The sequence below is a fragment of the Abramis brama genome (assembly GCF_963993115.1).
Source record: "Abramis brama genome assembly, chromosome: 7".
Taxonomy (NCBI): Eukaryota; Metazoa; Chordata; class Actinopteri; order Cypriniformes; family Leuciscidae; genus Abramis; species Abramis brama.
The window spans coordinates 27,199,119-27,222,597 of NC_139969.1; the positions used below are offsets into that span (position 1 = coordinate 27,199,119).

Below are 23,479 nucleotides of genomic sequence, written 5' to 3' on the forward strand. Positions count from 1 at the left end.
CATTGTACCCCTAAAGGTACAATTATGTACTTTATTTTCTGAGTGTAGGCTAAAGCGGATTTCGTCAATGTTAAATTCATATTCTTGTGAAAGTGTGATAGTTGCAGATATAGCAATTGTTAGCAACGCACCTGTCAAACAACATATCGACTTCAAATTCACATTTGAGGTAATTTATGAGGAAAACATAAGAACAAATTAACCAACCACGTATTCTTAATCAAATCGTAATCTTAATAAAATAGATATTTGTTTGCACTGTAGGCTATATTGTGGCTACTGAATTTTAAGGTTAAAAAGATTTTGTTTAGAAAAGATGTTATTTTAACCTGTCTGAAGCCATATACAAGCTGCATGCATTCATCAAGCTATATTAGGCCCACCATATGGCCCAAAATCCAACTGAAATTTCTCCAAGAGCATTACCTTGCACTTGTATTATACAATTCTTCAGACAAAACAATCCTTCAGAAACTTTTTAAGAATGAAGCAGGTTTTTTTTTTTTTTTTACATTCATGTTCTGTGACGCACAACACAATCTGAATTTGATTCATCGTCAGTCAATTTTGAGCAAGTAAATAAGATATCATTAACTACATTAATATAATACTGACTAATGAAAATAAAAGGATGCATACAATCTTTGTATTAGGTGGGCTTTTATTATAAATTCTACATGTGTGCGGTGTACATTATGTTATTGGAGCAACACAGGGTTTGAAGAGCAGCACGAGGTTGTGTAAATCTTTGTCCTCCAGTTTCAGCTCGCTCATGAGAGAGGAGATGTACTCCAACGAAGACGGACTTGCCAGCGACTCTCTCAGCAATGGTGACACTTCTGTTAACCTGAGCAAACAAACAGCGTTTAGCACCATTGGCATGTAAACAGATTTAAAATGAAGTTAGTGAGGATAAAAGATTCTCTCTCTAGAGTACTTTAACACCTGCATTTATGCCACTTTCATGGAGTCATCCATCCCTAGCTCTCTCTCGAAGAGGAAAAGGGTTATTGCAACAGCTCGGATTCAACCTGTTCTACAGTTTCTGGAGCTTTATCTATTATTGAACTGCTCTGAACAAAAGCCCACAGGCCGGCGGCACACCTGACATAAGGCACAGAGTAATTTGGAAGAGGCTTCCAAATTATTCATGAAGGGAAAATAACAGGCCCTCTGCTGATAAACAGATTGAAAGCCTTAAATGGGTTCTGAACGTAATGAAGATGAGCAGTCAAAAAACACAGTCTGAAACACACTGATTAGTGAATATAAAGTTATAAAACATGTTTAAAAAAAAAAAAAAGCTTTCCCATCGATAAAAAAATAGTTTGTGTGCTGAAGATTACCATATTTTTCGCAACTTCTCTGGGCAAAATCTAAATATTTATTTGTTGCATTATCAATGGTTAATTTAATCTAATTTAGTAATCAATAATCAACTAATAAATTTAATCCTGTACTTGCATGACTGAAATAGCGGTCCGAGATGCATTTGAAAGATGGCCGCCGAGGGAAATGACTTGCAGGACTTTGGTTTAATTCAGTTACTTGTCATTGTTGTGTAATTAATTGTGAAATTAACTAGCAATTTCGGAGTGAAAATTGTTTCTACACCAAACTGAAGTTATTATAAAAATGTATTAATATTGGGTTAAGAAATCCCCCAGGCAGTCAGTGATAAATCAGAGCCGTGTCTTTAGGACAGATCTTTAAATGAGGAGTGGTTTAAGTGGCTCTTCAGGTGGAATGTTTCCCATGCTGTTCCCGCAGCATCACGGATCCACAGCAATCAGGCCGTGATAAGAGACGGGCTTGTGTTGACACAGACAGGGAGCAGCACGGAACTCTCCTCAGAGTTAGTGGCTCTGAGGAAAGCCATACACACCACCTGCTACTGTACAAACATCACACACACACACTGACACCAAAAACTGGGCCCGTATTCATAAAAAATCTTAATGCAAAGAGTAGCTCCTAGTGACAAAATTCTAAGAAAATTCTTTTACTCTTAAAAGTCATTCAGAAAGCATCTTAACCCTTAAAAGAGGTCTTGATAGGAGTATGGATGAGGACTTTTAAGAGGCATAAGAGTTTCTTTAGCAAAAGAGAAAATGGCAGAAAGATGAAGAGGGAGAATAAATGTGTTGCAGACAATGGATGACAGTGAGTTAATAAGACGTTATAGATTAGATCGTGCTGGGATCATGTTTGTGACAGATCTTATTAGAGACATGCTAACATCTCCGAAACAGCGCAGAAATGCCATAGCGCCAGAAATGAAAGTAATCACTACATTAAGATATGTGGCAACTGGGAAAATGCAACAATGCAGCAGTGATGATTTGGGTCTGTCACAACCTTCTGTAAGCAGAGCGATCACACAAACAATTCCAGCACTTTCAGAACCTCTTATTGTGTCGCAGTTCATTTTGTTTCCACTGGACATTCCCACTGCATTTATGAATATAGCAGGCTTTCCTGGTGCGCACAATCAGGGGGAATGAACCGTTAATAATTTATTATAAACCGCTATAAGCTCCCACGTCTGCTTCTTGCACCGTGCTGTGACACCCGGCCCGAATTTTCCTTTAAGGGTAGCCTTGTGTTCATCCACTAACTGGGCTAACAGTAAACACTGTTCCTCTGTCCAGTCGGACTTTCTCATCCTTCGTTTTTGATTCCATGTTTGCTACATTAAAACCAACATACAAACCACCACTTAAATAGACATGCCAGCAATCAGTGTAATTGGAAAGAGTGGAACACTTTTTATCATTCTAAGCCAATCAAATACCTTATAGGAAATTAACAGCATGGTAAATAAAATAAAAAATTACATATACACACAGCAAAATTCCCAGTGTTAAATTAACACTCTCAGTGTTTAAATGAGTCCACACTCAGAGTGTTTTGAGTAACACTGAAGCAGTGTTAAAGTTAATGAGATAATTAAGTGATTAATTGAGTGATGATTGAGCATTATTAAAGACACCTGATGTTAACAAGCAGAATCACTGAAGGAGAAAACCGTAATTGGTATGTTACCATTATGGTGATCAGTGTTTGCTTTAGTTGGGCTCTTGACCCTTACTTTTTTAACTTTAGATTTTGTTTGGCTGCTGTAATTCAGTTATAACAGCCAGATGAACAAAAAGGTGATCTGATGGTGTTGGTTGTGTTTTAAAATAATCATTATTTCACAATCATTTGACCTGAATCACTGAACTCATATAGAGCCCAATTTCTGAGTTAGATTTACTTTATTGATTATAGCAGCACTGTCCTTGACAAGCATAATATTTGTAACTTTTACAATGTAATCCAAATAATTTCTTAAAAGTTGTTCACATCCAAAAAAAAATTCTTTTAAACACAGACATCAAGAATCAGCCTATGAATCTCAACAATGGTGACAATTACAAAGCATGTTGCAGTGCATTCTGGGTGCCACCAATCAAAACTCATTCATGGCTCCCATCATGCATTGCTGCATGAATAAATAATGATTATTATTTATTATAAATTAAAAAAAAAATTTGTAATTGATTTGATCATTTGGATTTCATTGAAAATGCTAAAAATGGCATGCTCTACAAGGACAGTGCTGCTATAATCCATAAGGTAAACTTAACTTAACTAAAATTATGCTCTCAATGAGTTCAGTGATTCAGGCCAACTAATGATTATGTTAAAACACAACCAACACCATCAGATCACCTTTTCTCTTTGTTCATCTGGCTGTTATAACTGAATTACAGCAGCCAAACAAAATCTAAAGTTAAAAAAGTAAGGGTCAAGAGCCCAACTAAATCAAACACTGATCTCCATAATGGTGACCATTTTACATAAATTTTCTCCTTCAGTGATTCTGCTTGTTAACATTTAATAATGCTCAATCATCACACAATTAATCACTTAATTATCTCATTAACTTTAACAGTGCTTCGCTGCTTCACTGTGGACTCGTATAAACACTGAGCAGTGTTAATTTAACACTGGGGATTTTGCTGTGCATATACATACACATACATGTATACATACATATATGCATATACACTCACCTAAAGGATTATTAGGAACATCATACTAATACTGTGTTTGACCCCCTTTCGCCTTCAGAACTGCCTTAATTCTACGTGGCATTGATTCAACAAGGTGCTGAAAGCATTCTTTAGAAATGTTGGCCCATATTGATAGGATAGCATCTTGCAGTTGATGGAGATTTGTGGGATGCACATCCAGGGCACAAAGCTCCCGTTCCACCACATCCCAAAGATGCTCTATTGGGTTGAGATCTGGTGACTGTGGGGGCCATTTTAGTACAGTGAACTCATTGTCATGTTCAAGAAACCAATTTGAAATGATTCGAGCTTTGTGACATGGTGCATTATCCTGCTGGAAGTAGCCATCAGAGGATGGGTACATGGTGGTCATAAAGGGATGGACATGGTCAGAAACAATGCTCAGGTAGGCCGTGGCATTTAAACGATGCCCAATTGGCGCTAAGGGGCCTAAAGTGTGCCAAGAAAACATCCCCCACACCATTACACCACCACCACCAGCCTGTACAGTGGTAACAAGGCATGATGGATCCATGTTCTCATTCTGTTTACGCCAAATTCTGACTCTACCATCTGAATGTCTCAACAGAAATCGAGACTCATCAGACCAGGCAACATTTTTCCAGTCTTCAACTGTCCAATTTTGGTGAGCTCGTGCAAATTGTAGCCTCTTTTTCCTATTTGTAGTGGAGATGAGTGGTACCCGGTGGGGTCTTCTGCTGTTGTAGCCCATCCGCCTCAAGGTTGTGCATGTTGTGGCTTCACAAATGCTTTGCTGCATACCTCAGTTGTAACGAGTGGTTATTTCAGTCAAAGTTGCTCTTCTATCAGCTTGAATCAGTCGGCCCATTCTCCTCTGACCTCTAGCATCAACAAGGCATTTTCGCCCACAGGACTGCCGCATACTGGATGTTTTTCCCTTTCACACCATTCTTTGTAAACCCTAGAAATGGTTGTGCGTGAAAATCCCAGTAACTGAGCAGATTGTGAAATACTCAGACCGGCCTGTCTGGCACCAACAACCATGCCACGCTCAAAATTGCTTAAATCACCTTTCTTTCCCATTCTGACATTCAGTTTGGAGTTCAGGAGATTGTCTTGACCAGGACCACACCCCTAAATGCATTGAAGCAACTGCCATGTGATTGGTTGATTAGATAATTGCATTAATGAGAAATTGAACAGGTGTTCCTAATAATCCTTTAGGTGAGTGTATATATACACACACACACATATATAATGTGTGCGAGTAGACCCTATACTTAAAATCGCTCTTTTTTTTCCCTTCTTGGACAACCAACCAATCACAGTCTTCAAAAGATTGTGTCATGTGTAGCAAGGGGGTCAGCCCCGCCTCCTCACTAAGATTAAAGTTTTTGTCTTTTCCTTGCTCAGAGTTGCTCTCAGATCGGTCCCGAATTGCTCTTAAGCTAAGACTCCTACCTGGAAGTTTTTAAGCTAAATTAGGAGTTTTCTGAGAGGATTCTTAGAAACTTTAAAAATACGGGCCCTGATATTTTGAGACTTTTTGACCTTGACACAGTCATGAGGGTCTGCAGGGATCCTCTCTGATATTTTGATTTCCACTGAGTTATTTTTCTGTCTGCATGTTAGTCACATCATATGACAATGATTTAGCATACAAACATTTTTCACGTTATTTTTTATGTCTCTAAGAAATAATAATATAATATTAAGCCGGACCATAGGTAAAACATTGATTAATGCAACAATAATTAAAACATTTGTTAAAGTATTAATTCATTTTTATTCATTTTTGCTCATTTTAGTTAATAAAACTACAACTGTTCATTGTCAGTTCATGTTATATCAGGTCCTTAAAGGGATAATTCACCCAAAAATGAAAATTAGCCCATGATTTACTCACCCTCAAGTCATCCTAGTGTATATGACATTCTAGCTTCCTAGGTGTATGGTCGTTTGATCGGAAGATAGAATTGTACTTTGTAACATGTTAAATATGAACATTTTTCTTACACAAACTCATCGCTTCGCTTCAGAAGGCCTTTATTAATCCCCCGGAGCTGTGTCGAGCACTTTTATGATGGATAGATGCACTTTTATGGTCAAAACAGAAACAGCAATCCACTGCCATTATAAAGCTTGAAAGAGCCAGGACATTTTTTAATATAACTCCGATTGTATTCGGCTGAAAGATGAATGTCATATACACCTAGGATGACTTGAGGGTGAGTAAATCATGGGCTAACTTTAATTTCTGGGTGAACTATCCCTTTAAAATAATATTAACAGATACAACTTTTAAATGTAATAATGTATTAGAAAATGTTTACATTAGCATCAACTAAGATTAATAAAAGCTTTAGAAATATTTTTCATTGTTAGTTTATGTAAACCAATATAGTTAACTAATGTTATAACACATGTAATGGTCCTACGTGTGCACATGCATGTTTTTACATTTTACTTACATATTTAAAAATACCTGCATGCAATTACAGCTTAAACCTACCCATAGCCCCAATCCTGTCCCTAACCGTACCCGTATTCACCTCAATAGCAGCAAAAGTGTTCTGCACTTTTTTAAAACAAGTAGTTAAAGACAGCTAATATAAAGTGTGACCAATGTAAACTTATTGTAAAGTCTTACCACTACTTAAAATAATATATTTTTTTAGTTTTTTCTAGTTTTCCGACAGGAAAAGATCTCTCACAATTAGAAACTCCAGAATCAATCCTCAATAGAAGAACAAATCTTTATCAAGTAGACAAATATTAACTTGGAGCAAAAACAAATGCACACAAATCATACACGCACTCGCACAGACATAAATCACTTGCGTCTTATGACTTTACATAGTGTGTTCCTGAAGAGAAAACAATGCTCCCTGATTTCCTCAGTCCTGTTCCCGTCCGCTCTTGTTAAAGCCAGGCCCTCCAGCTGTTGATCCGTCTACCACATACTTTCACTGTCAGAGCACAGCAGGCCAGCGAGAAGCCATAAAGCCCCAATCAACAGCCATCATCAGATAAACCCACGGCATTATCTGCAGTTGCATTAATCTGAGCCTTTATATGAGCGCGACCGTGCTGGACTCTCATGGCAAATACCAACACATGTGGCACTTTCCCATGCATGAGCAAAGCCAAGTGTTAGTAGATAATTAGCTTAAGCAATCTAAAGATCTGTTTGACATCTGAAAGATACCAAATATGTTAAGACCCGACTCTGGTTGGACGCAATCTGGACGATGGTATGATGAGCCAGAAACCACCCAGAAAATATTCAAATCTTAGTTTTAATGTATTGAATGTTTACTTGATACTTACACTGACAGAAGAACCACGGCGATTAAAGTCCATTCTGGGCTTTTGTGAATGATATTTGTGTTTGTAAACCTGGAACAAAAGGACAACGTTAGCAAAAGTGCACTTAAATGCTATCCAGTTTTGAATGCGCGTTGATGTCAGTTATAACGACTTGCAAAATAATGGGGAATAAGTGCAATATTAAAGTCAAACTGCTTTAATGGGTGTCATGGTTTTGAAGCTGCTCAGATTTAGTGGCCCTCAACAGGAGAGACATAATTCCTGGAAGCAGGTTCAATCCAAGGGTCAAGTGACCCTTCAGAGGCATGCTAAATCATCTTCTACTTCCTGTTGACAACACCTCCATGGCCAATCACAATTTATGGGCCGTGAAACTCAAAATGTCATGACTCAGGTCAAAAAGGTCTACCGAGTGTCTAATAGACAGACATAAACACTGATTTGACCCTGTTGTACGCAATTTGTCTCTTATGCTCCATTTATTTGAACAAAAATACAGTAAAAACAGTAATATTGTGAAATATTATTGCAATTTAAAATAATTTAATTGAATTAATATATTTTAAAATGTAATTTATTCCTGATGCAAAGCTGAATTTTCAGCAACATTACTCCAGTCTTCAGTGTCACATGATCCTTCAGAAATCATTCTAATATGATCTGATTTGATGCTCAATAAATAATTTTGACCATAAAAGAATTATTAGAAATATTTTGCAACATTATAAATTTCTTTACTGTTACATCAATTTAATGTACAGAAGCCCTGAACCGCATGGTGAAAAAAGTTATTTCGAGATATTAAGTCGCTATTCCGACATAATATCTCGTTATTTCGACACAATAACTCGTTATTTCGACATAATATATTGTTATTTCGACATTATCTCGTTATTTCGACATAAGGGGACATTCTAATATGCATTAAGCCACATTTAGCGTTCTTATATTGGTTTTCTAAGGGAGGAAAATGCTTAACTTGAAATGAAATGCGTTCTTCTAAGCATATTCTGGACTCATCTGATTTTTTGTAGTATACTTTATTATGATTTTTATCATAATGATTAATAAATACACGCACAATTATCCGTGAACTTGATAAATGTTGCAGATATGTTTTACTATCCACAAACAAAATGAAATGAGCCCAGAAAAAAATCTGATGAGCCCAGAATATAAACTCAACGCGCTTAATTACACGTTAAGCATTGCCGAATACACTCAAATGAGACTGACTCAGAAAAGACGTCAATAAATGCACGCGTGTCACCTGTACATCTTCTTTGTTGCATGCACAAATTATGATCACTAATACAAAATAAAACATTTTATTCACAAAAATGCTTTTTGAATAAAAAATGCAAAAAAATTGCTGCACATTCGTTGAATTCTGAATTTTGCACACATAAGTTGAAAGCAATTTGTTTGTGGATAGTAAAACGTATCTGCAACATTTATCAAGTTCACGGATAATTGTGCATGCATTTATTAATCATTATGATACTAAAATTATAATAAAGTATACTACAAAAAAATCTGATGAGTCCAGAATGTATAATTTCACATTAAGCATTTTCCTCCCATAGAAAACTGTTATAAGAACGCTAAATGCGGCTTAATGCATATTAGAATGTCCCCTTATGTTGAAATAACGAGATAATGTCGAAATAACAATATATTATGAGTTATTATTATTAACGAGTTGTTGTGTCGAAAGTTTTCTTTTTTTTACCGTGCGGTTCAGGACTTCCGTATTAATGCATCCTTCATGAACAGAAAATCTATATTCGTACAGACAGTCTATCAGCTTGTTTGAAAACACATACAAAGTCTTCACTCTTCATCTAGTGTGCGATGCGACTTACCTGAATGTCCTGACCAGATTATTTATGTTATTGATGACATCACTTATTGTTAGACACAGGGGTCCCACAACATCTCTCAAGCTTTGGGAAGACACAAGAAGGTTATGTTAAATAACAAAATGCAAGAAGATAAGGTGTGTTTGACAGAAATGCAGGTCACCATTTATACCGATTTTAAGCAGGTCAGATACATTATTAGGGTGACCAAATCAACGTACAGTTGTGTCAAAAGCAGCTGGAATGCTGAACACTGACCTCCGGCTGAGTTTCTCCACAACAATGCGTTTCTGTATCAGGTGCTGTGCATGAGAATCAACCAAAGGCAGAGGAGGGTCCTTGTTCTTCCCAATGTCCTGGAGGCCCATAAGAAAAGGATTGCATGTCAATCAAGAATGCAACATGCAGAAATGAATGAGAGATGGTGTCAGGAAGATTATGCTAGAATTAAGCACCCACAACAGGACAGTCAGAGTAACTGCAGGTTTAGAGTTCAGAACGAGAGGCCATTCATGGATGCTTTAAGTATGACAAAAGTATTAATGCCATTGCTTTAGATATCAAATATTAAATCAAGTGGCATTTTAAAAGAAGAACACATTAATAAAAAAGTCATTACACCTTTGTCAGGTCATGAAATAAAACAACCGATATACTGTATTTGTGGTTGTCAAACATTAGTAGGTGGATCATGTTCATAGTTAATGTGAACAACATGTGTGTACTTGAGGAATAAACTAACGGCTAATTGAAATAAAGCTGAAATAAATTAAAATATAAGTATTAGGTGAAAAACTAAAATTAGATATGTGGGAACTAGCTGAAATATGTTTAAGTTGAAGTACGAAATGTACTAACTGAATTAAACCTTTTTTTTTTTAAACAAAAAATAATAAAAATTACAAAAGCACATAAATTACTAAAATTAAAACTTAGCCATTATATTGTATGTGCAAGTATGAGTCTAGAAGGGTAGCTTAAAAGTGAAAATTTGAAAGGCAAATCATTCAGTTCTCACCTGTGTATCTTCAGTCTCTTTGACTGCATCCGTCTTAAGCTCTTCAGGCAGAACACACACTCCTTCATAAAACTCCCTCACTCTCAGCCCCAGCGACGCAGTCTCTTTCCACAGCGTCTCAATATCAGGAGCAGGAGCTCTGGGTGTGAAAGAACTTACACTGTCCTGTCTCAAGCCCACCTCAGCCTCATCCAGGTCATCTTCATCCAGTTCCTCAACCTCCTGTGCTTTAGACTCTGTTCCTGAAACATATTCAGGCCCATAAAGAAACTTCATAGTGTCCACAGTTCTCCACTCCGTAAAGGTTTGTCGTAGACGCTCTAGCAGGCACAGATTGACGGCTGTGGGGGTTGTTTTAGCTCTGTTATGATCCTTCAACAATCCTTTGAGGCCTGCAGCTCCTCTCTTACTCATGCCCACCTGAGTGATGTTCAGAGCACCAGCGGCAGGGAGGGAGTTTACAATCTCAGGCTGTGAAGGGAGGTTAGTTTCCTCCTGGGTTGCAGCGTCCTTAAGACTACACTGATTCAAAAGCTCCAGTGCGCCTTTAAAATCAGATTCTGCAGATGTGGTTTTATCCAGTTTAGGTAGACAGTCGGTTGGGTCTTTCTGTGGTTGAGGAGTTTGTGAAGATCCACTTTCATCATTATTTTCTCTTTGTGAAGGTTCAGGATGCGCATATTGCTTAATTTCAGCAGTGGACTCATCCTCACTCGCTCCATCCCTCTTTGGCAGCTTTCCCCAGTGAACCCGTGCTTGTTTACTCTGTCTGGACACCACACTGGAGACAAAATCTTGCTCAATGTCGCTGTTGTCACTCTGGCTGAAGGGAGGAGAGTCTTTGTAAGACTCAGGAACGTCTGTGACGGGATTCTCAATGTCGGCTTTTTTTAAAGGCTTGTCGACCAACTTTATCTCCTGTCCTGAGCTGCCTCTGTGCACAGGTGAGAATAAACTTCCAGTCAATTTATACAACTATAAACTACTCATTCAGAAGGTTATTCCACTGCAAAACATCTACTAAACAATGGCATTTCTCTAAGACAAACAGCATGCGCATACCCGTCTCCTTCTTTCATCAGCTTAACCTCAGGAGGCCTTTTATGGAAAAGAAAAGAACATTGTTACATTATTTTAAAAACATTATTAAAAATACAGTTTAATTAAAATTATTTTTGTTAAAAAACTACCGTTCAAAAGTTTGGGTATGACTTTTTAATTAGAAGAGAGAAATATATTTATTCAGCAAGGACATATCAAATTGAACAGAAGTTTTTCATAGTTTCATAGTTTTTCACTAACATTCGAGTGCCTTGGAATTCTTGTCTTCAGAGAAGTTTTTCATATTTCAATGTCAAATAAATGCTGTTCTTTTGAATTTTCTATTCATCAAAGAATGCTGAACATTTTTTAGCAGTTTTCAGCAAATTATTATACAGTACAATTGATAATCAAATGTTTCTTGTGCATTAAAACATCATATTAGAGTGATTTCTGAAGGATCATGTGACACTGAAGACTGGAGTAATGATGCTGAAAATTCAGCTTTGCATCACAGGAATAAATTATATTTTAAAATATATTAAATTAGAAAACAGTTATTTAAAATCATAATAATCTTTCACAATATTACTATTTGTCCTGTAATTTTAATCAAACAAATGCAGCCTTGACGAGCATAAGAGACTTAAATTCTTTCAGACCCCAAACTTTTGAATCGCCATAATAAGTTAAAAATGTAATATTACATATAAAATAAAATAAATGATATCCTTTTTTATAACTGTATGATAAAGAATTCAGTTTTATGATTAAAATATTTTAATTATATGATTAAACATTTTGATTTTAATAATAGTAATGAACTGGATTGACAGATATACTACCTCTCATCCTTTCTGAGCCAAAGTGGAGTTGTTGATATCTGGAACTCGAAACATTTGGAGGCTTTGTAGCAGAAATTACAACAAAAGCACTGAAAAATAAAGAACAAACAACAGAAAATTATGAAGAACTGGCCTGTTTAATCTCTAAATACATTTCAGGAGAGCGATGGAAATAAATCATACCTTGCGCTCTGTAATATCATAGACTCTATTAGTTTTGGTGGATATTTTAAACTGTTGAGCGGGCACCTGAAATTAATAAACTCTTATTAACAGAAAGAAACAACAAAATTTGTCAAATAAAAAAATAACTTGTGTAATTCCAAGAAAGGTTCTTACATTGGTTAGTTTATTTGGACACACAGGGTATCCACACAGTTTGGCAATGGACCGCTCTTCCACTGTGTCTTTGTAATTGGTAGAAGTGATGTACCATGCCTGCAGCAGAAGATGACAGGACATTCAACTTACAACTATTTAAATCTCCAGCTAAACTGTATAAAGAGGCTAAACATGTAAGTTACACAGTCGATGAGGAACTGCTCGGTCACGCTGTCCTCTTCCACCAAGCGCTCGACCACATGCAGGGCTCTGCGCTCCAACTCCAGCTTCTGTCTGAGCGCATCTTTAATGACTTCCCTCCTGCAAACAACACGCTTTATATAACTCACGTCATTTTAATAGTTACTTAAAAATATTGGTATTCAAAAATAGGGGTCAAGATTCTAAACATATCACGATACTGAACTCACTATATGATGTTATTGCGATACTCCAAGACATATGGTAAAAGGTTTACAAAAAATATACTGTTGATTAAAATGCTAAATTTGGTATTACATTGGGGGTGTAAATGAATAGGCTTGGACTTGGTGCTGGTAACCCAATGCACAGGACAATAGTGACACCAGAATTATTCTGAAGCTGAAAATACAGAATTATTTTAAGAATGTGTTTGGACTCTGTCACTGACTAGATTTATTTAAAATAATGTAGGCCACTTTTTTTTTACTGGTAATATAAGACATTTGGCATTATCAGGACCCACAAATATACCCCATTGCATTATTATACATTATATATTGTAGTTTAATATAGTACTGACTAGGGGTGTAACAATATATCGTGTCACAATATATCGCAATACAAAAATGCAATATGTATCGTGGATAGTTCACCCAAAATAAAAATTACCCTGTGAGAAAAAATTGAAGTTTTCAGAGTCAGTACTACATTAAACTACAATATATTATGTTGAATATAATGTATAATAATGGGGGAATATTAGTGGGTCCTGATAATGCTTATGTTATAAGTCTTATGTTACCAGTAAAAAGTGGCCTACATTTTTTTAAATATATCTAGCCAGTGACAGAGAGCAAGCGCATATTCGTCTAAAAAAATTCTGTATTAGTTCAGAATCATGAATATATTTATTCAGGTGTCACCATTGTCCAAGCCTGTTCATTAACACCCACAATGTTATATCAAATTTAGCATTTAATCAACAGTACATTTTTTCTTAACCTTTTATTATATGTCTTAGAATATCGCAATAATATCGTATCGTGATATGTATCGAATCGTGAAATTAGGGTATCGTTACACCCCCAGTACCGACAATAAAACTCTGTGAACTGTGAATTTTGTCTCACACAGTAATTTTAATTTTGGGCGAACTATACACAAAACAAATAGTCACAGTCCACGATACATATTGTTGGATTTTTGTATTGCGATATATTGTGACACGAGATATTGTTACACTCCTGGTCAAAAACATAGTTCAACTAAAGTAAACAAACACAAAAGCACCTTCTCGCCTCATGCGCTGCTGAAATCGCTTCGGCTCCCTTTCCACCTGAAATTCAAATGAAGCCGACACATATTGTTTAAAGTTTAAAAATAAAAACTTTGAGGGCAAATCCCATGTAGCTCCATATATCCACTAACCTTTCTTTTTGGATTTTGAGGAGCTATTCTTTCCTGTCACTTCACCGGCTTCCATGCTTGTTTTCCCAAAACAAAACTTTTTCCGCCTACGTCACAGCACTACGGCAAGTCGCAAGTGACACGCTTTATTCCGCTTTCCAGTTTCCAAACATGCGGCGCTGCTTATTGAAAGTATAGCTGTAAGTGAGCGCGCATTTTCAGTTTGTATCTTTTTTTAGTAGATGTGTATCTTATAAGCAAAATAAACCAGCAGCCGTGCCTGTACAAAGCTACGCGAACGCATAATCTGATTACAGAGCTTATTTAGTGAACGCCAGTCGAGATTTTAGCTATCTTGCTAATGACTACAACAACCGTTTTATATACATACAGACTCTCTGATGAAGAGTGGGGTCTATTTATGAATATTTTCTTTTTTATATGGATATTTTCTGCTTTGTTTGCTGATGATAATAATTAGAGCTGCGTGTGACAACCAGCTGCTCTTTATAAAGCTGTCATGATTGATGACTACGTCAATGCTCTATTGTCTTTGCACCACATCATTATCATGCATAATATATTAATATCATAACTTGTTTTTTCTATACAGAAATCTTTGATGACAGAAGACGTTTCAGACCATCAAGATGGCTCTAGAACAGCTCAGTGATGTAGTCCAGAGATGTGTAAGTGTCTAGATATGTGCTACTGTACATTGACGATGTGTCACCTACCATCAGTCACGTGTGCATTCACTTTTTCTTTAGCAAGCAATCAACGATGAAAGCTACTCATCGCAGGACTATGATTTATTCCTCACCGCTGGAAGAACCTGTATAGAACAAGGCGACAGTGCTCAAGTTCTCAGCATCCTAGTCGATGAGAAGAACAAGGTTAGTTGGACAGCATCTAGTGCACTTTGTGATCTATCTATGGAGAAGGACAAATTCAGGAATGTTTTTCCTTGTTTTACTCAAGAGCATAGTGAGATGCATGGGCTGGAATCTGCTGGGACCTCTGGTACAGATGCTCCTGAAGAAGGAGGACAAAAACCTCCCCCACTGCCATGCCATCCTGTCGCATCTGCTGGAGGTTGTTTATGTCTTGTTCTTAAACCATGACCAGCTGTAAGTTTCCATGCTGCGTTCAACTGTTCATAGTGTTGTTTTGTGAAACAGGTGTGCAGTCCTAAAGAGCTGCTGGTGGGTTTGTTGGAGCAGGTGGAGGAGGCTGATTCTGCCTCCATTGCTGAGACGCTTACTCTTCTCCTCAAGCCTTTACAAACAGGTTCCTCTTCTCTTAGTCACTGAATCGTAAGCGCTGAAATGTTGATGTATTGTTGACATCAGTGAACTGCTGACAGCCTTTTTAGTAATAACATATATGGGGCCAGTGCATTTTTAAATGTTTTGAGAGATTTCTTATGCTCATCAAGGCTGTATTTATTTGAACAATACAGTAAAAGAATACAGTAAAAATGGTAATATTGTGAAATATTAATCGTATTTAAAATAACTAAAAAAATTGTATTTATATATATATATATATATATATATATATATATATATATATATTTTAAAAAGTAATTTATTCCTGTGATGGCAAATCTGAATTTTCAGCAGCCATTACTCATTATTTGAAATAAGATCTTTATGTAACATGTATTTAGTGTCAATTTTGATCAGTTTAATGTAGGTACACTACCGCTCAAAAGTTTTAGTTTTTTTTTTAAAGTCTCTTCTGCTCATCAAGGCTGCATTTATTTGATTAAAAGTACAAAAAATAATAATAATATTGTGAAATATTATTACAATTTAAAACAGTTATTTTCTATGTAATATACAGTAAAGCGTAATTTATTCCTGTGATCAAAGCTGAATTTTCAGCATCATTACTCCAGTCTTCAGTGTCACGTGATCCTTCAGAAATCATTCTGATATGATGATTTGATGCTCAAGAAACATTTCTGATTATTGAAACTATTACTGTGTTGAAAACAGTTTTTTAGATTTTTATTTCAGGATTATTTGATGAGTAGAAAGTTCAAAAGAACAGCATTTCTCTGAAATGGAAAGCTTTTGTAACATTAAACACTACCGTTCAAAAGTTTGGGGTCAGTAAGAATTTTTATTTTATTTTTTGGGGGGAATAAATAAAAGAAATCAATACTTTTATTCATCAAGGGTGAGTTAAATTGATCAAAGGTTACAGTAAAGACATTTTTAATGTTAAAAAATATTCTATTTTAAATAAATGCTGTTATGAACTTTCTATTCATCAAATAATTCTGAGAAAAAAATTGTACACAACTGTTTTCAACATTGAAAATAATGAATGTTTTTTGAGGATCAAATCATCATATTAGAATGATTTCTGAAGGATCATGTGACACTGAAGACTGGAGTGATGATGCTGAAAATTCAAAATTCAAATATATTAAAATAGAAAACAGTCATTTTACATTGTAATAGTATTTCACAATATTAATGTTTTTTTGTTTTTTATTTATCAAATAAATGCAGCCTTGGTGAGCAGAAGAGACTTCTTTTAAAAACATTAAAAATCTTTAATGATCTAAAACTTTTGACCGGTAGTGTATGTCTGGGTGATATGAAAAATTATGCAATGCGACGGTCTGCAACACGCATACACAGCATTATTTGCATAGTGCATAAACATTGCATTGAACATTTATCAAACTTTTGTTTAAATTTTATACGGGAAGGTTATATCATAATCATTGCTATCGTTTTATCCCAAAGCCCAAATTTAGCGTGTCCTTTCTGAATAAAAGTATTTTTTTTTTAAACGTACTGACCCCAATCTTTGGAACGGTACTGTAGTTACTTCAACTGACTACTAAGTTGTTTTCCGACCATCCTGACTCATGCACACTGTATTCTGATGTACTCATAAGACTCTTCCATGTGACTCTGATGGTTCTGAATGGATCCTAAATGAACCAGATCCTCTTTTTGCCCCTGATATGTCCTGACCCCGTCAGTGCTGCTGAGGCTGGGCATGAAGAAGGCCTCGTCTGTGGGCATGGCTCTCTCCACGCTGCTCGGCCAGGTGGCCAGACTGCCGGTGCCCGTCACCAAAGAGCAGGAGGAGGATGATGTTTTCGGCTTGTGCTGCTGCTGCACTGCTCTTCTGCAGTTTGTGAAGCCCTTTGTTGAAGAGATCAAGGAGATCATCAAGGACAACAACAGAATATCCAAGGACAATGAGCTCCGAGTGGAACTGCTCAAGTTGTAGGTTTTATAAGTGTAGCTTATAATTTTTACCCCAAATTAAGGACATATCAACATGATTTCAGTTATCGGTACTGGTCAGCATTGGATATTTAATTGCTCATACTCATTTCCTTGATTTTTACATTTAGATTACCTTTGCTGCTTTCTGGACTCTAACACTTGATTAGTTAATCCTTAAAAACACTAATAATGTAATATAACTGTTAAATCAATGAAATCTTTAGCAAAATCTCAACGTTAGAGTTATAATAGTGTGATACGCAGATTTATTTAAAGCAATTTTTAGGGTTTTAGTTCATAATTTTTTAGACAATATAAGAAAGTGTTTTAATATGGGCAATTTATGTATTGTATTTTTTTCTTCAGCTGTATGAAGAGTTTAAGCGAGCCTCTGCTGGAGGTGCAGTTGAAAGATCCCGACACACTCCAGAAATCCCCTCTGAGAGACTTTGCTACTGAGATACTGGTATAATATTGCATGAACTTTCTTAACTATTGCATTCCTTTATTGCATGAAGTGTTTTGAAACTTACACTGTCATTCAAACGTTTGGGGTCAGTAAGAAATGTATTCTTTTTAAAATTAAAAGCAACAGTAAAGACATGTTTACAAATGAAAACATGAAGAAATGTTACAAAAAAAAAAAGTATCACAGTTCCCACAAAAATATCAAGCAGTTTTCAGCATTTGATTATAATAAGAAATGTTTCTTGAGCATCAAATCTGCATATTAGAATGATTTCTGAAAGATCATGTGACACTGAAGACTGGAGTAATGATGCTGAAAATTCAGTTAATTTCATTTTAACATATTCAAATAGAAAACAGTTATTTTAAATTGTAATAATATTTCACAACATTACTGCTTTTACTGTATTCTTAATCAAGTAAATGCAGCCTCGGTGAGCTTAAGTGACTCAATCTTACTGAAATCAAACTTTTGAATGATAGTCTAATAATATTGCATCAAATAGCATAATATTAAATCTAGAGGCATCTGCTAATGTATTTCAGAACCACTGCCTTGATATACCTTTTCATACTTAATCTGCATTATGTTCCATGTTTACAGATCATTTTGTCAAATATTGGGGAGTCACTCCCTGATTTGTTGAGTCGTAATGTGCTGAAGAGAAGGGAGGTCCCAGGCTTTCTGGAAGAGGAGGTCAGATACCCGAAGGAGTCGCTGGCCTGCATGTGCCACCTGCTCTTTGTGAATCATATAGCCGTGGACATCTTTCCAGCGGTTCTCAGGTGAAGACAGAAGCCGCGGACCATGATTTACCCACAGATAAACCCTCATGTCAATTTGTGCTGACATTTGTTTGCATGTTTTTTTCAGTTCGGTTTTTGTTCTTCAGTGCAACATGGAATACATCGAGCTGCTGTTAAGCAGGTACTTATGAAGTTATGACTGTGAATCTGAATATTTGTATGAGAGTCTTCTGACACACAGGATTCACTCTACTGTTTTGATCTTCATTTATAGAACTGAAGGATCCCGCCTGCAGAAAGGATTGGTAAGAGTGTTCATCACAACATTAAACCAGACCACATTGTATTAATATTAATTAACAACGTACTTAGCTTACTATTGGGTTAGGAATAGGATTTGAATTTGACTTTTTGGAAATTGAAGTCCTGGAAAACCCTTGAAAACCATATTTATGAAAAGGTACTTGAAAAGTGCAGTTTATTCAAGTGAGTTATTGACAGACAATATATGTGAAATTAGCGTTTAATTGTATTTGATTAAACAATCTTTTCACTCAAAATGAACACTGCAGCCCGTCTGATATAGATATGAGCATGATATTGCTCATATAAATATCCAAGTATATGATACAGCTTTCATTCTTCAGGTCGATCATATATTCATGAGGAAAAAAAATCTGTTTGAATAAAGGATATCTTTCAAAGGTTAAAGTTTCCACAGTCATTGCATGCGCTGCACTTGAATTGTACCATTTTGTTTTCTTAGTTTATTTTATACTTTTTAGAAGTTGAAAGATAATAAAGATATTGTTTGATAAGCGAGATCTCTATTGTAGTCCTTGTAAACCAAAAAAGTAGTGCTTGAAAAGTTCTTGAAAGTCCTGGAATTACATTTTACAGTATCTGTATGAACCCTGGTAAGTACATGTGACGTGTAACAAGGACACTGTAAAATAAAGTGTTACCACCTATTTTAATATTCCTTTAATTCTTTCATCATAGGAACTGTATGAAAAAAGTCTTGTCAGAATTGAAGATAACAGTCTACCAGTAGATATTTTGGAGCTGAAGACATTTTTCAGTGTTCCACAGGTACAAATATTATAACTAATTATGCTGTAACAATAGTTTTGCGTGTGATTTAGGTGAGGTCTTGTTCTAAGACTTTTTGTTTTCTGTCTAGAACTTGGTTAAAGTTATGACGTTGTGTCCAGACCAGACTTTGGTAAGTGAGATGATCTGTTGTTTATATGTTTGTGTTGTATAATATGTGTTATCATTGTTCATTTTGATTTGTGTTCACCACAGAGAACTAAAGGCCTTAAAGTGTTTCAGCTGAGTATTGACAAATTCAGCACAGAGGCCAAATACAAGTTCTTCAGGTAAAAAATATTTTTTTAAATAATTTTTTTCTCGAGTTTGCTGGTTAACAGGTGAGCCAGGGAATAGTATAACACGATATTATACATAAACATCTGAAATCACTACACAATAGTGTGTGAAATCAAGAAACAATTCACAGATTAATCAATTCTCAAAATCATCAGTAGTTGCCGCCCTAATAGCAACTTTATATTAAGTTTATATCTCACAATGTGCTTAATTGTAATTAATTTAGCAGATGCTTTTATCCAAAGTGACTTACAAATGATGAACACAACAAGCAATTCCTCTTAGAGAGGCTATAAACACGAGAAATGCTAGTAATACAAAGAAACTTTTTCCTATTTTAGTCTTTATATGGCATACACTGAGATATCTGAGGTGGAAACGGGTTTCCGTTGAAACAACGAAACATGTAGACAGCTTAGCTGGTGATATTAGTGTTATTAGATGCGTTCATTTATGGCGTTCCTCCATTTTAGAGGCATGTTGAAAACAAGTCACCACGCAGGGGTGGAGGGATACATTATCAAGAATATCAAGAATCAGATTGACTTTTCCCTCAAGGTAAGATAAGTCATGATATCATGTCATTTGGTGCCATTTGTTTTTTATTGCACCTCCATTTTTTTTTTTTTTTTTTAGCCATGTAATGGTAATGAGTGGTTCCTGGGTAAACATCTGCTGCCTCTGCTGCGGCTAGTGCTGTGTCTTCCGCACGGACCGGAAACAGACCTGCTGCAGAACTTAGACAGGTGAGAGCTCGCTCTTACTGCCACAGCGCTTGCTTCAGTCGCAGTCGTTTGACTTGACCAAACTGCTGTTCATATCACACAGGATCATGGAATCACTGAACCTCCTGAGATACATGCTCATCCGAGATAAAGAATGGGAGAATGAGGTAAGGGTGAACCGTCTTCGCTTAAAATGAGGTAAAAAGATAAAACAAGCCTTAAAATAAGCTAAAACAACTAAACACTGACGTATTTCTCAGTTTTATTCGTTCCCTCAACAACTGTAATTTTTTTTTGTTTCACACGGTCTTGGAAAACCTGGATTAATGAGGGAATTTTAAAAGTGTGATTTGTAGAAGTAGTGGAAATTAATAAATTTTTTAAAAGTATTGGATTTTTTTTGTTGTATTTTGAATATAATTTTTCTAGTTATGTCAAGCTCTAAAATATTTTGAAGAAAAAAATATTATCTAAGAGTGCATTTGGTACTCAAAAAACCCCAAAACAAACTATGGGTGCTCCGGAAAGGGTACAAGATACAAAAATATATTAGTGGATATTTCCTCGCGAAAATGAGAGCATGCATCCACGTACGGGCACTCACACATGTTTTATTTATAAAAATTGTTTTTAATATATTATTATTATTTTAAATTATTAATATTTTTTTAATTGATGCAAGTTACTGGATGCTCTCTAAAATATTTTATTGGGTTGAAATTGCTGAGCATTGTTATTTTTGTATCACTGAGATTTTAGTTTTTATTAATTATATATTTTTTGAATTTTTATTATTTATTTATTTATCCTATATACGTTTTAGGTTAAATAATATATAAATAATAACGTTTTAGGAATTTTGTTGTTTGTTTTTGTATTTTAATTAGATGTTTATTATGTCTATATAGTTAAAATATAGTTTTAGTTTGTTATTTTAGTAAATCAAGTTAAATGAAAATGAGAAATGTTGGCAACTAGCTGAAATAAATGTTTTTTATATTTTATTTTATTTCAGTTAAAGTTTGTTAAAGTAATGATTTTTTAAAATGGTTTTACTTAACTGTAATAACCCTGTTGCTGATAAATTGCTATTTGTTAGTATATAAAATTAATTGGTAATAATAAAATAGTAATTAATAAGTAGAAATATGATAAGAAAATGTAATTACTTTATTTCTAACAACATCAACAATAATAATTTATTATTGTTATTATTATTTTAATATATTTCCACTACTAGTTTCTGTACAAAAGTTTAAAAACAAGTAGCTTTTGTCTTTATGGTCTTTGTCAATGGGGGACCCACTGCTCTACATCCATAACAAACTCCCACATAACATATATATATATAATTTTTATTTTTTATCTGTTTAGACAGGAATTTGGACGGAGCTTTATAAGATTGAGGACAACTACCTGAAGCCAATGCGGACTGGTCTGAACATGTCCAAAGCGCATTATGAGGCAGAACTGAAGAGCATGAAAGCGAATAAGATCACTTCTAAAGGTGCAATACTCTCTCATTCATAATCCCGAACTTAACATATTTATGCTGTGAATGTAGCTTGTGTCACTTGAAATCTCTGTAGTGAGGCTGCTAACCCTTTTTTTGTTGCGTTCGACAGACTCTCAAGCATCAGTCTGCACATTAACCGTTGACAATGAGAAGCTGCCCAGCATGACACCAGAAATGCAGATTCAGGTATATTATTTTGTGCACCAGTCCATATGGGTGCTCAATACAGTGGACACAGCTAACAGTGTTTGCATGCCGCTTCTGCAGGTTCTGCAGTCAGCCCTCTTCACATTTGACCTGATAGAGAGCGTCTTGGCAAGAATCGAGGAGATCACCCAGGCTAAAGAAAGACCCTTATCATGATGTGAGAGCCTGTATGAGTCTTTTAGCATCTTCTCTTTCGGTTAATGTAGTCAAAGCACCAGAGCCAGCTTCCTTTAATGATTCGACAACTAATCGGAAGTGAGACAGTTTTGTGATGCCGCCAGCTCTAGGGTGGGGACAAAAGTCATGGACTACATTCGATTTGCTTTATTTTGCTGTATTTTATTGTGTCTGTGTCCACTCTGGTTGTAATCACTCTTTAGTAGCATATTATTGTAGTCTATTGTCAGGGAGAAAATATTAAATGTTATTTGCAACTTTTTAGGATGGATTTTCATTGTTTTGGCTTCTGAACTATGATTGTGCACATTTGTTTGACGTCAAGATACTAATGTAAAAAAGTAATGTTAGGTCACTTATAAATGACAATATAAGTTATTGGATTATTACGTGCTGACAGGCTTTGTCTGTATGGATCACTAAAACAAACACTGAACTATGCAAAAATTGCACGAATTAAGATTCTTAGACCTTTTGTACATGCATTTTTGCATCTTTGTCTGTGAAAGTTTTTCTGTGGAGGAAATATTAAGCAGTGTTCTCCTCTACATTTTTCTACATGAAATGATCCCTCAGGCTTTGAATAAATACTACTGTTTTTCAGATGCAATTTTTCTTTTTCCACATAGTCCAATTCAATAACCGTGCGTGTGCACAATTTCACAGACAAATGATTCACCAAAAACCTGCGTACTAAAAATTTATTCTAAATTTACAAATTTAGCAACTGAAACCCCGCACTTCTGGGTAAGATTACATTTTTATTGAATAAGTTGTACTTCAAGCATGTGGTCATTCAGTTAGAATAATGTAAATGATAAATATAAAAGCACCCGTGTTGTGACCTTTTTTGCGAGGTTATGTGCATATAAACAAAAATATCCATGCAATTATTAGTCAATGAGACCTTTTGTTT

General features: G+C 35.5%; 2 protein-coding genes across 2 annotated transcripts; one reads left to right on the forward strand and one right to left on the reverse strand.

Moving 5' to 3' along the window:
- Nucleotides 1-510: 510 nt before the first annotated feature.
- rpap2 (RNA polymerase II associated protein 2) lies at nucleotides 511-14,201 on the reverse strand. Its single transcript, XM_084120155.1, has 12 exons — nucleotides 14,093-14,201; nucleotides 13,955-14,000; nucleotides 12,664-12,781; nucleotides 12,479-12,577; nucleotides 12,323-12,388; nucleotides 12,140-12,228; nucleotides 11,316-11,351; nucleotides 10,254-11,187; nucleotides 9,494-9,591; nucleotides 9,239-9,319; nucleotides 7,374-7,442; nucleotides 511-847 (listed from the first exon to the last, which is right to left on the reverse strand). Exons 1-12 carry the CDS (start codon nucleotides 14,145-14,147, stop codon nucleotides 694-696), a joined length of 1,845 nt encoding a protein of 614 aa, XP_083976281.1. The 5' UTR covers nucleotides 14,148-14,201; the 3' UTR covers nucleotides 511-693.
- On the forward strand, nucleotides 14,181-23,166 carry glmna (glomulin, FKBP associated protein a). Its single transcript, XM_084120156.1, has 19 exons — nucleotides 14,181-14,271; nucleotides 14,685-14,760; nucleotides 14,842-14,967; nucleotides 15,053-15,166; nucleotides 15,253-15,361; nucleotides 17,079-17,328; nucleotides 17,698-17,797; nucleotides 18,404-18,585; nucleotides 18,674-18,727; nucleotides 18,821-18,851; nucleotides 19,549-19,638; nucleotides 19,730-19,771; nucleotides 19,855-19,928; nucleotides 20,412-20,496; nucleotides 20,575-20,684; nucleotides 20,767-20,830; nucleotides 22,038-22,170; nucleotides 22,289-22,365; nucleotides 22,447-23,166. The coding sequence occupies exons 2-19, from the start codon at nucleotides 14,722-14,724 to the stop codon at nucleotides 22,540-22,542; spliced, it is 1,776 nt and encodes a 591-aa protein (XP_083976282.1). The 5' UTR covers nucleotides 14,181-14,271; nucleotides 14,685-14,721; the 3' UTR covers nucleotides 22,543-23,166.
- The last annotated feature ends 313 nt before the right edge of the window (nucleotides 23,167-23,479 follow it).

Excerpts from the sequence above, each read along its gene's own strand:
- glmna (XM_084120156.1), top strand. The coding sequence starts at position 14,722 with ATGGCTCTAGAACAGCTCAGTGATGTAGTCCAGAGATGT. Across the intron at positions 15,362-17,078 it reads CCTCAAGCCTTTACAAACAG|TGCTGCTGAGGCTGGGCATG; the intron begins GTTCCTCTTCTC and ends TGACCCCGTCAG. Across the intron at positions 17,798-18,403 it reads ACTTTGCTACTGAGATACTG|ATCATTTTGTCAAATATTGG; the intron begins GTATAATATTGC and ends CCATGTTTACAG.
- rpap2 (XM_084120155.1), bottom strand. The coding sequence starts at position 14,147 with ATGGAAGCCGGTGAAGTGACAGGAAAGAATAGCTCCTCAAAATCCAAA. Across the intron at positions 9,320-9,493 it reads GTGGAGAAACTCAGCCGGAG|CTTGAGAGATGTTGTGGGAC; the intron begins GTCAGTGTTCAG and ends GTCTTCCCAAAG. Across the intron at positions 848-7,373 it reads GCCGTGGTTCTTCTGTCAGT|GTTAACAGAAGTGTCACCAT; the intron begins GTAAGTATCAAG and ends TTGTTTGCTCAG.